The 18,731-nt window shown below is 42.3% G+C and overlaps 1 protein-coding gene across 1 annotated transcript in view; it reads left to right on the top strand.

Moving 5' to 3' along the window:
• Window positions 1–18,731, top strand: part of POLE (DNA polymerase epsilon, catalytic subunit) — a 1,031,469-nt gene that overhangs the window by 879,716 nt on the left and 133,022 nt on the right. The window contains exon 40 of the mRNA XM_044069769.1: window positions 6,481–6,604. Coding sequence (XP_043925704.1) covers window positions 6,481–6,604 — 124 coding nt within the window. The remainder of the gene's footprint in view (window positions 1–6,480; window positions 6,605–18,731) is intronic.

The raw sequence follows: 18,731 nt of genomic DNA, 5'->3' as shown, positions 1-18,731 counted from the left end.
TTGGAAACAATGATACCTCTCATTCCCTGCCTTCAACAGGAGTTTCTATGGTGGTCACAGGCATGTCACCTCAACAAGGGTCAGCCTTTCACCTTACCCCCAGCCAGGCAAACTATGACAACAGATGCATCCGACTACACCTGGGGGGCACACATGGCAGGACAGTGCGTTCAAGGCCTATGGACTGCAGATCAAAGGAATCTGCACATCAATCAAAAAGAAATGCTAACTGTACAGAAAGCTCTGACAGCCTTCAAGGACCGCTTACATCCAAGACAGCTTATAATAAGGACAGACAACACCACAGTAATGTGGTACATAAACAAGCAAGAGGGTACACACTCCTACCCTCTATGCAGGCAAGCAATGACCTTGTGGAACACAGCTCTGACTTACCAAGTTCAATTACAAGCACAATTCCTGCCAGGAAAAAAGAACACATTGGCAGACGACCTAAGCAGGAACATCATGGATCCCCACGAGTGGAAACTGGATCCACATGTATTTGCAGTGATAGCTTAAAAATGGGGGCGCCCAGACATAAACCTGTTTGCCAACCCCCAAAACCATCAGCTATCAAAATTCTGCACAAGGACATTCCATCAAGCTTGGAAAACGTTGACAGTATATGCCTTTCCTCCATTGCCTCTTCTCACAAAGGTGCTGCTGAAAGTCAGGATGGAGAGACCCCGAATGATACTCATTGCCCCAGACTGGCCACGCCAGCACTGGTACCCACTACTAAGGACCATGGCTCACGGCCCACCATGGATTTTACCACAAATCCCTCATCTGCTCACACAGCAAGACAGCCAGATTTTACACAGCCAGCTTAAAACCTTAAATTTGGCTGCATGGCAAATCACCTAAGCAACCAGCCAGCTCCTCTTTCACAAGCTGTTATGGATGTCTTTCTGGAGGCCAGGAGGCCCAGCACCAGGAAAGCCTACTCAGACAAATGGAAAAGATTTTGCACCTGGAACCAAGCTAAGGGTCAAAATACCCTTGAGCCGGACATACCTCAGATTCTACAATATTTAACTGAGATGTTACACAAAGGACCTTCTTTTTCATCTATTAAAATCCATGCCTCAGCTATTTCAGTTCACTACAACATGGATCCTCCCTTATTTTCACACCCACTTCTAAGGCAGTACCTCAGGGGGGCCAAAAACATTAGGCCTCCCAGGAGAGCACCAACACCAACTTGGGACCTCAACTTTGTTCTGGAAAAACTTACGCTGCCACCTTTTGAGCCAGCTTTCTCAGCTGATTTACAGTTTATATCATGGAAGACTGCCCTGCTGCTAGCAATTACTTCAGCCAGAAGAGTCTCAGAGCTACAGGCACTAATGGCAGTAAAGCCTTTCCTCATTTTTCATCAAGACAAAGTTTCTCTACGAACTAACCCTCCTTTATGCCAAAGGTGGTATCCAGTGTGGCTCTAAATCAAACCATCCATTTACCCACCTTCTTCCCAAATCCACAGAACAAAGGAGAAAGACTCCTGCACTCCTTGGACATTCACAGGCAACTACATTACTACTTGGATAAAACTAAGGTTTTCAGAAAATCTGACCAGCTTTTTGTATCCTAAGCTACAGCATCACAGGGTAAGGCTATCTCAAAACAGACCATTTCCAAATCGATAGGACATTGCATACGTTTTTGTTACACCCATCATGGAAAACCAGTTCCTGCTAGCATAAAGCCCCACTCCACCAGGGCAGCTGCTATATCTACTGCCTTCCTCAGGGGGGTGCCAAACAAGGATATTCTGGAAGCTGCAACTTGGAGTTCAGTACACACCTTTACCAAACACTATCACTTACCACTTTACTCTAAGACTAGAGCTGGCTTCGCCACTGCAGTTTTGCAGGGCCTTCTAGCCTCCTCTAACACTGTTTGACTCCACCTCCCATCCTTAGCTTTGGGATTCAACCCAAGTGTGATGACTGCAGCAGGGTAACACGATGAACATAGTACAGTTTTGTACCTACCATAAATGTAGATGTTCGAGTGTATACCCTGCTGCAGTCCAGGTTACCCTCCCTCCATCCCCTCTGACCTAACTGAAACCTTTCAATACCTTAAAATCTGATACAACCTTTGTGGTGTATTTGCTTATAGTTGGAGGGATGTTTTGTTTGTGCTAATCTTTTATTATTGGTACTATCTACTGACCACCTTTTGGGGGGCACCTGACATCTGGGGCAGGAAAAACTGAAGAAAATGGCGTTGGATGCCTCTTATATACCCCTGGCGCACTGACGTCAGGGAAGAAGAGACAGCAACTGACGCCGGACCAAGACTTTGGAATTCGGGCCGACTGCGGGGACCGCCTGACGACAGGATAACCCAAGTGTGATGACTGCAGCAGGGTATACACTCGAACATCTACATTTATGGTAGGTACAAAACTGTACTTTTCAGGGCAGGATCTCAACACTGTAAGTTCTCTACGCTTCCCTATGGCTTATCTACTGCTCCCAGAGTTTCACAAAATGTCTGGCTCTGGCCATTGCCTTTTGCAGACAAAGGAATATCCAGATTTACCCATATTTAGATGACTGCCTTATTCAGGCAGCCAGGAAAAGCTGCTCAAGCACCTGGCCTTTGTAAAGACCCTACTAACATCCATAGGGTACACAATCAACGAAAATAAATCCAAACAGGTGCTCTCCTAAAGGATTATTATCCTGGGAGCAAGCCTGGACACAGCATCCCAGATGGCAGTCCTTACACCAGAAAAACAAATTTTCCTGACAGCCTACTTCTATCAACTAGTCACCAGGCCCCATTTATCTGCAAGGAAGATCCTGCAAGCTCTGGGGTTCATGGCATCTTGCATACTACTCATTCCATATGTCAGACTGTATATGAGGAAACTTCAGTGGTACCTAAAAAGCATTTGGTGTCAACACTCTCAAGACCTGGAGACTCTTATACCTATAATTCCTTGCCTCAGAAAAGATTTTCTTTGGTGGGCAACAGCATGCTCCTACAACAAGGGACTACCTTTCTCACCACCCCCGCCGCCCAGACCCTCACCACAGATGCATCTGACTATGCATGGGGTGCACACTTGGACGACAGGTGCATACAGGCCAATGGAGCCCGCAACAAATCCCGCTGCACATCAACCAAAAAGAGATGATGGCTGTCCAGCACACCTTGATAGCTGTCAAGCCCCTTCTCTCCCCAGGGGCTCTCCTGATCAAAACAGACACCACCACTGTGATGTGATATATCAACAAGCAGTGAGGGACTCACTCCTACCCTCTATGCAGGCTGGCCATGACCCTTTGGCACACAGCCTCTGCCATGCAACTGCTTCTGTTAGCACAATTCCTACCAGGTTCTCACAACTCTCTGGCAGACCAATTAAGCAGAAATCTTCTGGACCCACACAAGTAGCAGCTCAACAGAAGAACCTTCACCCTAATGACTCAGAAATGGGGCACCCTGAAGGTCGACCTCTTAGCCTCCCACACCAACCATCAGCTAAGCAAATTCTGCACCATTGAGCATCACTGCATGGCTTGGGAAGTGGATGCCCTGTCCTTCCTTGGGTCAGTCTGCCTTTCCTCCACTACCTCTCATCCCCAGGGTACTGCTCAAAATAAAGGAGGAAAAACCAAGGACAATTCTTACAGCTCCAGACTGGACTCGCAAGAACTGGTAAGCCTTGATGCGCAGCCTGTCCCCACTACCACCATAGCATCTTCCTCAGATTCCAAACCTCCTGACTCAGAGGGAAGGGGATTTCATGCATCCCCAATTTCAGACACTCACTTTGGCAGCTTAGCTTATTCAGGAAAATAAAGTGCAGAACTAGCCAAAACTTGACAACAAGGAACTTGGCCAAGAAGTGACACCAATGGAACCAGTAGTTCGAAAATAAATCCTTTATTGAGTACAAAAAACACCCTTATGAACAAGCGCTTTCGCTCGGTGTAGTACCGAGCTTTATCAAGTTACATAAATAACTAGATGGTCTAAATTATATAGTAATCTTAAAAACCACGTGGTCAAATTAATCAATTAACATACTTAGTTCATTAAAAGAAATTTGTGTTAGTAACTCATCCATGCCTGGTCAAAATACAGAGTAAATGTAAATGTCATAAATACAACCATAGTTAAAAAACAACATTCATTAAAAATGTTTCTAAGTTAAAAAATCTATTTGTGTGATGCACTAAGGTATGTATAATTAAATAATATAAAAATGAAGAATAAATACTGTTGCATTCATCAATTCCAAAAATTGAATATCCAATAATGTTAAAACAAGAGCAATAAACAGTGTTAAAACATGTGCTCAAATATAATTTTAGCTTAGCTTATTCCCTAACCCAGGATCAATCTGCCAACCTCAGCAAACAGGTTTCATTTGCTCACCTTTTTTTCATAATCCCCAGAACAAGGGGAAAGGATCCTGCACTCTCTTGATGTGCACAGACAGCTCAAGTTGTATCTAGACAGGACTAAATCCTTCAGAAAGTGATCAATTGTTGGTTAGCTTTAACTACAGGGACAGAAGGCAAAGCCATCTCCAAACAAACAATTTCCAAATGGATAGCACACTGCATCCATTTCTGCTACAAACAACATGGAAAGCCTCCCCCCAAGGGGGTCAGGACTCACTTCACCAGAGCAGTCTCCACCTCAGCAGCTGTCCTCAGAGGAGCCCACACCAGGGACATCCTGGAGGCTGCCACCTGGACATCTGTTCACACTTTTACTAGATATTACCACCTGCCTCTCTTCTCCAAATCCAGGGCAGGGTTTGCCTCTGCAGTCTTGCAGGGCATCCTAGCCAGCCCCTAGTTTCCTTGACTGCCTCCACCCATTTCCTCAGCTTTGGGAATCAACCCAAATGTGATGACTGCAACAGTGAAACAAGAAGAACATAGTACAGTTGTGTACACTTACATAAATGTAGATGTTTGAGTGTATTTACTGTTGCAGTCCTGGTTTCCCTCCCTCCATCCCCCTTTATTCTCTTTCCTTACAAGTGACATATTGGTATTTACTTTCTACTGGTGGTGGTTCTTCCACCAGAACCTGGCTTCTGCTTGGGTGCTCCTGACAGGTTAGGACAAGAAACACTTTTGTAATGGCGTCGGCTGCCTTACTTTATACTACTGACGACCTGACATCAGTCCTGAAGCGACAGCAACTGACACAGAAATACTAAGCCTCTAGTATTCAGGCCGGCCGAGGGCTACCCTGGCAGTGATAACCCAAATGTGATGACTGCAACAGTGAATACACTCAAACATCTACATTTATGGTAAGTGTACACAACTATACTTTCTATTGCCTTGGCAAAACAAATTTCCCATTCTGGGAAGTCTTAAGAAATTAACTTTAGCCTGCCCAGAGTTTGCCATGCCATTGTTTACACCTTAGTGTATATATGAATACTGGGAAGGCCTTTACTCTGGGTTGAGGATTAGTGGGAAAGTGGACTTCCTCATGTAGCTTAAATTATATGCCACTTGCAAAATGGTTAGAAATCTTGAAATCTGAAGGGGAGACTGGAATCATTGAAAGGTTATTGGCTGATATCTGAGCTAAAGAACAAGACTTTGTGGAGTTGCAAAGATCCTGTAATGTTCAATGTTGTGTAGCTACCTGTAAATAGCCTTGCTTTTTAACACCTTTCTATGTTTGGATATAGCCAGTTACAAAGTAAGCCTGAGGTTAAAAGTAAAAGTAAAAAAAAATGCATAGAGGCTAGCCCCTTTTACATTACATCCGTGTTACAAGCCTCTTGCAAGCTGACTGAAGGAAGGCCAGCCTCTGCAGTACCACTGTGGAAAAAGCTATGCTAGAAAAGTTCCTCTGCTGTTCACTTTTTAAGGACCTGATAAATGAAGAATTCTTCAAGATCTAATGGTGTGCTCTGTGGATTTTGTATACTTTTCAGTATTCACATCTGGATCTTTTATGCAGTAGCTATTTAAACTTCTGTGCTAATGTGTCTAAAAGAGCAAAAATTCTTCATTGAAATGTACTCTTTTTCCTAACTGTTTAGTAAATTAGTTTTATAGTGCAGCATGTACAAATAAGCAGGTAATTATTAAAGATGCACAACCACAGTGCATTCTTGATTTGTATGTCTGTCTATTTTAGATTACTACAGTTTACTGAGGCTTGTTCATGTTATTAACTATTTGCTGAGCTTAATCTATCAAATGTTGGTGTGGTTAATGTTGCAGTATCCTCCTAATAGATGCCATGATGTAAGAGTTGGTTACAAGTAAGCTGCTGGATGTGGTTTGCCCCTGCATGAGGAACTACTTGTCAGTTATTTTCTGAATTGGTTTTGTTTTCTTTGCATTTTTGACATGCTGTTTTGGGTGGATGACTTCAAGCAGCTGTATCCATCTTGTCTCCTTGTGCTCTTTGTAGGGAAAAGATGAATTGACAGAATATCTGTTATAATTGATTCCTTTTTTCCCCTCTTAGGTTAGTTGCAGAGTTTAAACGTTTGGGATCCTCAGTGGTTTATGCCAATTTCAATCGTATCATTCTTTGTACAAAGAAGCGCAGAATTGAGGATGCAATAGCTTATGTGGAATACATTACTAACGTATGATGCATTTCAAACTAGCACAGCTTGTCCTCTTTATTTCAGTCTTTTCCATTCCTTGCTCCTAACTATAACATGGTTGCTGAGATTTTTGAGAGAAGAAAAAGCAGATGGCCATAAGGAGGTGATAATTTTAAAACAGTGCTGTAAACTGAGAAATAGCCAAAAATGGTCATCAGAGAAGGGTCCTCGGAAGTCTCATTTTCTGACTTTCCTGCTCTTGGAACAGTAGCATGATGTATTTGCTTGATGACAGAAGTGGGGCAGTGAGCCTTTCCACTTAACATTCTACCTTCCCTCGGTATCAGTTCCTTTCTCTCTTCTCCACCTGTAACTTTCTCTTTCTTTTGAGTGCCTCCATGGAAAACCTTTCCATGATCCACTCTGGTAATCCATTCCATGCATCCATATGCCGTGCCTGATGACGTACTTGTATTTTGGAAGTAATTCATCTACTTCCCCCTTTCCTTCCTGTTCAGGATTATCCTTTTACATCTGTTAGATGCGATATTGTGTACCTGTATCAGATCCCTCTTCCAATTTTTCAGGTCTTGAAACAACAAATTCTGCTTCTCTACCCCCCCCCCCCCCCCCCAGTCATATCCTTTCCTTTCCTTGTCATACACCCTTACTAGTAGTTTTCCCCCAACATTCTGGTGGCCCTACCCACAGTACTTAATCTATGACTAACCTGGACTTTTACAGTGAGAACATTACCTTTCCAGCTGAGGACACACCACAGCATTCATGCTGCTGTGGTAGGAATCTGAACTGGCCATTGTGAATTGAGTCCTGATAACAAGTTAAACCACAAAATATTTGCCCCCCCCCCCCCAACAAACACACAGTCTAACAGGGTGAACAAACTTAAGAATTGAGTTTTGTTATGCTTTACAAGAGATGCCATTGTGAGGGGTTTAATGTGTAACCCTGGGTTTTAAGTAAAGGGTCTGATGAGTTGCTGATGCACCATAAACTGACACTGGTCCGGACTGTGTGATGTATGATAGTTTCTGGCACTTTTTGACAATGAATATCTGGCACTTTTTGACAATGAATATCTTGCTTATGTGCTGTTGTTGACTTTGTATGGAACTGGCTGTTATTGGGTACATATTTGTCTTTTCCTTCTAAAATACTTTTTTTTAAACATTTTAAAAAATCTGCAGTTTGGATAGGAAATGAGGGCAGTGGAGTTGGTCAAGAAGCTGCATTCAGGTATGATTTTTTTTTAAATCTACGAATAATTATAGTCAGTAGTGTTGCTGTTTGCAAAACATTATTGCATATATGGTATTGTAAGATCACAGCACTTTACCACATCAATGAATTGAAAAACCTTTCCATGATTAAAAATAAGTATATAAATTGAAACAAATCTGTCTAGAGAGGGTTAGATACCCCTTTATGTAATTGTAACAAGGTCTCAAACAGTATCTACCAACATAGCATGCTGTTTTTCAACCCAAGCGTTTCAGTGCTTTTTAAAAATTGAGCAACATGCATGCATATCAACCTCAGCACTCCCAAAACAAACTATCCTGTGATACAAGAATAGGACCCCAAACAAAAAATTCTTATTGTGTGTCCTTTTTGCCTCCTTCCAGAACAGAGCCAAAGCAGCACATTTAGAAAAATTAGACAAAAATCACCAGGAACATCCTGTGGGCATTGTTGGCATTGATCAGTGTACCCAGGGTACAGGTGGAGAGAAAGAGAGCAATTAACAAAAGATTTCCTAGACACAAATGCTTCCCTTCCATATAGGAAGACTCGTTGCCAACAGGAATCTGGTAACAGAAATTGCATGACGTGAATTTCTGTAAATGCTTGTTAGGGAAACCTGTCCCAGACTGCTTTTGTACAGAGCACATCCACACAGGTATCTACAGATGCCTGCAATGTTCTACAGATACCCACTAAGTTTTCCAAATTCTGAATCCATCTTCCAAGGGTTAGGGAAAGCAAATCTTGTATGGGCAACCAGTCAAAGGCCAAATTGCCATATTCTTGTGAAGCCTCCTCATATATTATAGTTAGTAGGTGCAGTATGCTGAATCTCAGATATGACCCATCTAATGACCGAGGGCATTTCACTATCCCAGAATAAACTAAGAAAGGTCAGTAAAGAAAAGCAACAGTGTTTTTCTTTCCAGGGCATCTTTCAGAGATATTTTTGAGTAAACTTGTCTTTAATCCTGTGGCTATCTCTCATCTTCCCCTGATTGTTTTCTAGAATTCTGTAGCCACCAGTGTTGCTGTTTGGCCTTTCGTCTGTTATATGGGGTCTCATTTATCTGCATTTCATGCCCCTTCTATGGAGCTTTATTATTTTTACAAGTCAGGGAGTAAAAGTTTGCTCCATAGAAGCCAGTAAATAAATCTTTATATCATAGAATTGAAGACAACCTTCATTTATGCATGTTACCATGATTTTCACATGAACTCTGTCTTACTGGTGTGCTGCAAAACCTAGAGTGTTCATGTACCTACCAAATAACCAGGGGTGCTAGAAGATGCATCATAGAGGTACTGAAGGGATACTGAATCTTAAGAACCAGAATCATTTTAATGAGGTTGATTTAGTAGTCCATAAGTGTAATGAGCCATTCCATTCACTCATGTGATTATTTAAAATGTAATTTTGGAAATGTGGAATCAAAATTATTCCAGACTATTTTAGTTCTCAGTTTACCATATCAACCTACACAAAGTACTATGGATTTGAAAACATTAATCTTAAAAAGGGGAAGCTTGGCAAATTACAACAAAAAAGGCATACTATTCAGTAGTCTGTAGATCATGAGTTTTGGAAGGACCAGTAAAATGTCATCTGCAAAGCACAAATATTAATAACCGGTAAATGCCTGACACCCATTCACCTATCCCAGCCATTAAGACAGTGCCCTACTTAAACTACAAAATGCTACATGGCCAAAATCTAGGCAAAAACTGGCACCTTTGCCACGAGTTAGTGTACAGTAAACTCCCTATAGCATCTAGGATCCTAACCAGATAGTATAACTTACACCCTGGTGAAGTGTATCCTGTTATTTTTCCCGTCTGCATTGAGAGCCAAACTGCTTCAGAGTCGTAAGTGACTGCAAGATAGCCAATCAAAGGCCTTTTGTGCATACATTACCACTATCACCAAGGGCAGTCTGGAACCTTAATCTTATGTGGACTCTCCAAGCCCTGTTACCCTCCTAACACAATCTCATGACTGCTGAAGGGGAGTCAACACTGACTGAGATGCACCAAATACATCTCGCACCTGTTATCTGATCTTCACATGGTCCTTGGTAATAACTACTCAGAATCAGATAAGTGCCCCATTGAGGAACCTTCCTTCTTATGTAAACTGTTTTGCTGTACTTTTTTATTAGATGTCAGGTAGGAGGGATAAGGGTGAGTGCAGTAGACAAATCTCATACAAAGATTTCCATACCCATTGTCTGTTCTGCCTAGGCAGTGAACACTATTATAAGTCCTGTTAGATTTGCCAGTCTTTTGTGCCCATGACTTTGTGATGTCATCTGTCTTTGCTCAACAATTTCTTGGAGACCCAATGACTGAAGCATCTGACCCACTCCAAGATAGCAGATAACGCCATACTGTACATATCTCCTCTTCTCAAGAAAAAGTTTGAGTCATAGGCCTGACACTGTCTGCCCACTCTGACTATGACTACCCACAGAGGTTGCAGAACCAGCAGTACATCCAACTCTATCTCAGACACTTTCATCTATGACTCTGCTGGAGGCTGGTATTGCACCAGACGATCGTACGTCTGAAGAGACTGTTGCTGCGGAGAAGTGTGAACCGTGAATCATCATTTCAGAGGGACCAGAAGGCATTACACAGATTTTAGTTACGGAAGAGATTCCCAGCAAACTGACTGAGGTACATCGGGGTCAGAGCCTTCCCACTTGATTCAAGCAGACTTTGTCCCTAAGAAAAAGTGACAAAAGACTAAAATTGTTTCCTGTCATCCTCCTCCTAGGGAGAAGGAGTGGATGGACTTTTCTCATGTTTTGCTCAAGGCCATTATGACCCTTAAACCACCTTCTGTTACAGTCCCTCCTCCTTCTCCTCAGAATGTTGCCATTGATTCTTCCTCTGAAGAGGAAGAGGTCTCAGATTCTGATGATCATTCACTAGCTTACTCCTCTCATATTCACTATCCTGGTCAAGTTCGTTCAGATTATAAGGATTCCATTTTACCTGATTCCCCTGCTGAAGAGGCATCCTTTGGGGAGACCATTTTAAACATGATGAGGGACTTTGAGTTGGGAGTCCAGGTGAATCTCTGATGTCCAAAAAAGATGCTATAACCTGTTGGAGGTGGACACTCCTGCCTCTTACCCTGACCCTCTCGTCCTGGAGGCCTTTTTGGATGCTCTTGAATTCACTTCCATGGCTGCTGGCTCACAGCCTCCTGCTCCCAAAAGTCCAGCCAGATTCTACAAAGTACTAAAGGAACTTAAGCTCCTACATAAGAATCCTGTGGCTGACCCTCTGCTATGTGCCTCTCTTCTGACAAACCTGAGTTACTACGTAATCCTAATGCTGTTCCTTCAGACAAGGACAGCAGGGCTATGTATAGGTGTGGAAAAAAAGGTCTACACCTCTTCTACTATGACCTTCAAGACTACAAACTACCAGACTCAGATGGCAAAATACCAGTTATCTATCCTTGTCTAAACAATGTAGTGATGGATTTGTAGGTCACAGAGTTTAAGCAACAAATTCTGTCCCTGGATAATCAGTAAAATGCAGTTATGATACTGTTGAGGCCTCCTCCAGAGCACCTGCTTGCGCTACAGTCAACTGCAGATATGCATGGTTGCACAACTAGTTTGTCTGAAGATTTCAAAGGTAAGCTCATTGATTCAACTTTGGAAAAAATTGTATTCAGAACACAAGCAGCTTGCTTATTCAAAACCTTGAAGGAACAAGGTAAAGCTATGAAAGACTGCAGACAAACCCTACTTACCTTTGTACCTAGTTAAGAGAGGAATTACCCAGCCAAGTCTACTGCTTTTGTTAGAAGGGATCCTAGACTTCTGAAAAGCACAGAAAAGCACTCAGGAAAAGATTTACAGAAAGACCCTAGATTTGGGAGGCTTCCATTCTCAGATGAATCATTGTGATTACCTTCCAAGCCCCTCTCCCTCACGCCTACCCTACCCCTTTTAAAAGGCCTCACTCAGTCCATTTAGATTATCACGGACAGGCGGGCACTATCCGTCATAAAAAAGATTTACACTTTGTCCTGGAAGGAGCACCCTCCCTAGAACAGCATCTCCCCTCCATCTCACAATCTGGTAAAGCTTCTTCCTTCCATTCTTCAGGAACTGCAAGCCTAAGGCGTGATAAAACCAGTTCCTCTTCAATTTGTTGGAAGGTTTTTTTTTCTGTAGACTGTTATTAGTTCCAGGAAAAGAGCAACAATGGAGAGCCATACTGGATCTCTCTCTGCTCATATTTCTCAAAAGTGCTAACTTTCAAAATGTTGCCCCTTTGGAACTTGTTGCCTTTTATTCTCCCACAGGCATTCCTAGTCTCCCTAATTCTGAAGGATGCCTACCTGCATATTCCTATTCTACCTCCTGCAGGAAATTCCTGAGGTTCTTTACTTGGCTCATCTCGCTCTGTTTACTGCTGTGCTGTTTGGGTTTTCTACATCCCTGAGAGTATTCACAAAGTGTGTAACGCCTGTTTAAGCCTTTTGCACGACTTACAGCAGTCAGATTTCCCCCATTTAGACAATCTGCTTATCTAAGCCTCTTCTCCTCAGATCTTACTGCAAAACAACCAGTTTGCTGTCATCTTCTCTTGCAGTTGGGGTTCGTAGTCTGCTGCAAAAAATCTTTCCTCCATCCCAGCCGGGGCCTTGTTTTGTTAGGATGCAGATTCGACACCAAACAGATGCAATGTTACTTACCTCTGAAAATTATGCAAAGCCTTACAGTTTACTTCCAGTACTTAATGTTATTCAAGGCCTGTTCAACCAGGGAGATTCTAAGAGCAATAAGATTCATGTTTGCTACCATTCCAGTGCTCCCTTTAGCCAGGCTGCATATGAGGAAAACTGTATGGTCTCAACACTCTCACCCACTAGACACAAACATCTCCCTCATACCTCTATCAGAAGGAGATCTTATGGAGGGTGAATCAGGTGAACCTCAATCCAGAGTTACCTTTCAAAGCACAGACTCCTAGTCAAGAAATGTACAGAGACTCTTTGGACAAGCCTTTGGCAGTCCAAAATGCTCTCATTCAAGCCCTTCAGTTTTTTTTTTCACATGGAAGCAAGGCCCTCTTTGAATCTTAACAGACATTACTGTGATGTGGTACATAAGCAAGCAAGGAGGAACCAGATCATACCAACTATGTAGACTTGCCCAAATTGCTTGGGACCTAGATACTCAGTGGAACATGTCCCTTCAAGCAGTGTATAGTCCATCACAGGACAATTTTCTGTCCGACTAAGTAGGTCCATTGAGGACACCCCATGAATGGGACCTCAACGGACAAATCTTCCTAGACATATTCTGCAAGTGGGGGACACCACAGATAGATTTATTTGCCTCAGAGAGCACCAAGCAGCACCCACTCTTTTGCACCAGGACTGCCTGCCTCTTAGCATGGAGGACAAATGCACTCTTCAATGGACAAGGAGGTTCCTTTTTGCCGTCTCCCATTCCATGTCATACCAAAAGTGTTGCTAGTGATCCAGAAAGAAAAAAAAAATCCTAGTGGTGACTTCTTTTTGGCTAAGTCAGCATTGACTTCTCCTTTTCTATCATTTAGCCAGAGGCAATCACCGCAAGCTATCCCACAAAGTGGATGATAGAAAAGTGGTGATGGAAAGGTATAAAAATCCTGAGTATGTGCTTTGGGTTCTATTTGAAGCAAGGAGACACTTCACTTGAAAATCCTACATAGCCAAATCGAAGAGATTTTTTTATATGGTGTCCTGCAAACAATTGGGGCCCACACAAAAATCCAGAGATTCCTCTTATCATAACGTACTTGTGTGAGATCATAAAAACAGGTCTGGTATCTTCCTGTATCAAAGCCCACCTGTCAGCCATTTCTGCTCAGTCCACCAGTTATGTTCAGGCCTGAGGTTAAACAATTTCTGAAAGGGATACTACACCTTAGACCCCCTCAAGGAAATCTGTCCCCCCACCTTGGGAGCTCAACTTCATGCTAGAAGAACTCACTCTGCCTCCCTTTGAGACAGCTGCATCTTTGACTCTGAAATTGTGCAAGTGCAAAACTATCCTGTTGCTAGCTGTCAATTCTGCTAGGAGAGTCTCAGAACTACAGACACTTGGCTATCCCACCTTTTCTTACTTTTCACAAGAACAGGGTGTCCCCTGAGGGTTAACCACTGTTTCATGGCTAAAGTGATGAGACATCTCTCAACCAGACTATCAATCTGCCCACTTTCTTTCCCAGTCCACAGAACAGGGGTGAAAGAGCCCTACATTAATTAGTTGAGCGCAGACAGCTGAGTTTTTATTTGGATAAGACACACTGTTCATAAGTCAAACTGTTTGTCCCTTTCTTGGACTTCAAGGTTGGGCCAGCAGTATCTAAATAAGCCATTGCAAGCTGGATCTCCAAGTCTGTTTCCTTTTGTTACTCACAGCATGGCAACCCACTGCCCGGCTGCCCACAAGCACATTCTGCTGGTGCATAAGTCTCCTCTGGAGCCTTCTGCAAAGGAGTGGATGCCAGGACAATCCTGGAAGCTCCAACCTGGTCTTCTGTGCACACCTTCACTAAACCCTACAGAACTGATACCTTTTCAAGATCTAGCGCTGCCTTTGCTAGATCAATCCTCTTTGGACTCTTGGACAGTTTTCACCATTCGCAACCATCCTGCCTTCTGTTCGTTTAAGCTCTGAGTGTGGATCACGCATCTGTTTAGAGTACTGCAACAGTGATTTCAGTCAGGACATAGTACAGTTGTGTTGGAACTTACCATAACAGTAGATGCTCTACTGATCACTGTTGCAGTATTCCTTCCCACCCTCCTTCCCCATTTGGCACAGTCTTCTCTTGCCTTGTCTGGGCACCTCTCACCACCTGCTTCCCTCTAAGCTGACCACTTTCTCTCAGATGTCTACAAGCTGCTGGCTTGGAGACAGTTTAAGGATTTACACACTTACTTCTGCCTCTATACTCACATGCTTATGTGCCGAGAACTGGGAAAGTTTAAGCTTTGCTAACTCAGCTGGATGTCAGTGGTGAAAACCCGTTTGTAATACTGCAACAGTGGTCAGTAAGACATCTGCTGTTATGATGAGTTCTTTCACAACTGTACTGTATGCCAAACTCAATTCAGGCTAACATCCATCTTTGCCCACAATGTCTGAAGAGCAGCAACTTTTACCAGGGCTCTAAAGGCTGAACATGAAAATACTATTCAACAGGGTAGGAGCAACCATGTCTTTATAATTGTGGTACACAGATAATGTTACCTATCGCCACCCAAATAATTTTATAACATCTGTTACAGGCAAAATACTCAACTGTATTTGTTTAAATAAAAGGGAAAAGGAAAAGCTGGTGGGGTGGCAGATTAATCCTTATCTAACAGATTCAGACGTTTTCTTTAAAATTAATCTCCGTTTATTACACCTATCTCAGTTGAAGCAACAGCCCGAAAATATTGAAACTATTAAGCTATAAGAATGAATTCTCATGAAAACAAATCACATAGTGCACTGGTTATGTTTGATAAAGAGAAGTTTGTAATAATTGTGTTAAAAGTGAATCAACAGATATTCAGTGTATTCACTGTTGGAGTAAATATAACACATAGGACTTCTGATACTGAAGCCCCAGTGTCCAGACAGCTTCCGGAACTTTTCACACACCCTTCCAGCCAGAGTAGACACTCTCCCACCTGGACATCAGCACATTTGTGATATCATGAACATCTCTCTTCTTCATCTGCAGTTCTTTCTTGCTACAGTACAAGGAAGTTCGCACTTCCTCTGCTCGCATGTCCGTTGTCTTGTCAGTTCATCCTGACTCATCTGTGGAAAATATCTTGCTATATTTTTTATGCTTGTTTGTAGCTGAAAAGATTTTAAGCATCGTAGCTATAAATTTCAGTTTCTAAATTAAGTGCATTACTTATGGGAGGCAAATTCCACACAGACATTGAAGGCTATCATGACGTTATCTTAGTTCTCTGTGGATGCTCCATTCAAGAAGCAAAAAGATAAGTGCTGACAGAGGGAATCTCAGGAGGCCATTGACATGCCCATTTAGTCACAAGACCATTCTAGGCCAAAATGTATTTGATTCATTGAGGTGCTTTTGCATTTCCTCATTTTACTTGGACTGAGGCCTCTGGCAATGCCTCTTAGGAGGCTGACATGCACTTGGATGATGGCATGTCCTCTCAAGCTGAAATCTTGCAGCAGTCCTAAAGTCCAGATGCTTCTTAATATGCATGTCATTCCTACACCCATATTTTAATAACTGAGTTTATGGGTAGCAGTGCTCAGTTCTGGTATGTGAGGATGTTTGTGGTTCTAAAGTATAAGTCATCTGTGTCTGCCCACAATTGCTGACCTGAGATGGCCATCACTCCTGAAAGTGGGACCGAGGTATCAGTGTCTCAGTCATCCCTCTACCCGGGCCTCCAACACAGGTGAAGCTGGCACAGGACCTGCCGCCACTGTACTTCCTCAGGAACCTGCAGCTATCATCTGAGCTTTCTGGTTAGAGCCATTGCTTTTACTGTGGAACTGTAATATTGCATAATTTTCCCTTCCACTTCTCATTCAGAGTGCGAGTTTCAGCATACAGGGAAACTGCAAGAATCATTCTGATCAGTCTTTTGTACTCTTCAGATCAGTTTTCCTTCATTCCTTGAGTTGTGTTAGGCCCTATTACTTCCTCTGCTCCAACATTACCTATTCTTTGCACAATTCGTTTAGATGCCAAATTTGTTAAACTTAATGTTTGAATCCCAAATCAAAAAGCTGTTTTCAGATTTGCAGCACTTCAGATACATCTCATATCCTTTTAACTGCTAGGAAGATGCTACCAGGGCCACTTTTGCCAATAGCTTTGCCTTTTCAACAGGAGTCCAAGGAGTTACGTTTTTTGGTCAGTAACACTAGGTTGTGCTTCCTGTCTTTGATGGCACTTTCTAGCTGTTCAAGAGTTCTGATAACTACAAGTACTCCCAGTTTATGTTTCAAGGAGATCAGTTAACACATTTTTCACTCATTTAGTACTTCAAACTTAATGGACCCTTTGATTTAATCTACTGACCCCAACAAACAGTTAGTAGGATTCTACACCCAGCCCTCTGTTTGTCTTCATGTTGAGAATTTATACTCATTATATGTAACCATCTAAAACTCTCATACAGATGACAACTTACCTTCACCCGAGTTTAAAAAAAATAATGACTCAAAATATCCTTATTCTCAAATTAGAATATTTCCTTTCCATTTTCACTTAATGCAGTTTTGACAAATAATTTCTGGACAGACTCTGCCCTTTCGTTACCATAGCTGATAACCACACCCATTATTTCCCTGTGTTCAGTTTACAGATGTGTACTCCCTGTAAAAATGGCATCCTTTTTTTTCTCCATGCTACTGTGCAAACTACTACTACTCAACGTCTGTCATCCTGTAGCCCAGAAGCTGAAAACAGACCCTTAGAACTACATATTTGAGAGCAGCCTGTAGGAGCTATGTGCTGACCTCTTTCTCAATTTCTACAGCTGAAAGGGCAATTAATAAACATGCATTAGCTGTCTAGAATGTTTCCTCCTGTGATACAGAATTCTTTCTTTCACTCTTCACAAAGTCCATACTTTAAGTTATGGTTGAGGGTTTTAGATAGGCTCCATCAGACAATCTTTTCAATCACAGGTCCCTGCTTTGGGAATAATGTAAAATCCAGCCTGGCTGAACTGAAGGAGCACTGGCCTAAGATAAAGTTGGTCTGTAAGCTGCATCACTTCCAGGAATTGTCCTTGCATCTTTTTAGAAAAATCAAGGAGTACAAGCCCTTAAGCAGTAGCTTAATCTCTGAAGTAGATCTCTAGCCCTGCTTCAGTCACTCGTCCATGCCACACACATGCATTCACACCTGCTATAGTAAATGATGATCTCAATACAAGGTACTTTATGTTCCCATTAAAAATATACCAGAGAGGTGAACACTGACTGTAAAATTGTAGCATGGCAGTCCGTTGTAAGGCCATTTTGGGGAATACCAAACTATAAAGTAATGATACTGAAGAGTGTAGAAACTAATAATACTGAAGAGTGCTGCAGAAACATTAATAGTTAAGAAAGGATCAGGATGCAACTTAAAATCGGTTCTGGGGTACAGCTGTCCTTTAAGCTACACTTTGAGTCAGAGGATAATGTTATTACAGCCTTCATCTACTAAGGGATGTCCACAGTGTCATCGTTCCTAATCTCCTTCCTGTTGGAAGGGTCATTTCACCGATGACTACTCATTTAATGGTGCCAAAAAAGGCCACCACCCTGACTCCTTTCAGATCTTTGGGGGTTGGGATTCTGCTGTTTTCCAGAGTGCCAGTCTAACCGGTTTTATGGAGAGCTGCTTCAGGGACTGTTACAGTACAGGTCACCAGAAATACTAGAGTTTTGAAGTTAGAATGAACAAGAAGTCCTACAAAGAAAGGAAAGCATGATGGCAGTTATGTATGGAGGGGTAAAACATCTCTGATCAAAACTCATCAATATGATGCTCCAAAATGGCAAAAATTATTTGGGAGCAGTCCCGGGAGACCGTTAATAACCAATAATTTTTGCAAAGCCTGAGATGGAGTCAGCCATACATCCTTCCTGAACAGAGCCAGTGAGTTAGTCATTTATATATGGGAAGGCAACCTCCTAGTTTGCAGACTGGCTGGTTTGGCTTTTAGAGAGTGATGCAGCCTTTTGTCATGTCAGTACTCCTTCAGTGTGGCCGGACTGGATTTCATTTTATGCCCTGCATATATATATATATATATAAAAACATAGCTTATTTACGTTGGTTTGGAAGAGTATTTCTAAGCTGCCATGTCAAGTTGAAATGTTCATAATCATATATGACTAAA

This window comes from Protopterus annectens, chromosome 4.part0 (assembly GCF_019279795.1).
Source record: "Protopterus annectens isolate FY-2018-M chromosome 4.part0, PAN1.0, whole genome shotgun sequence".
Lineage (NCBI taxonomy): Eukaryota > Metazoa > Chordata > Ceratodontiformes > Protopteridae > Protopterus > Protopterus annectens.
This window is presented reverse-complemented; position numbering and strand designations above follow the sequence as displayed.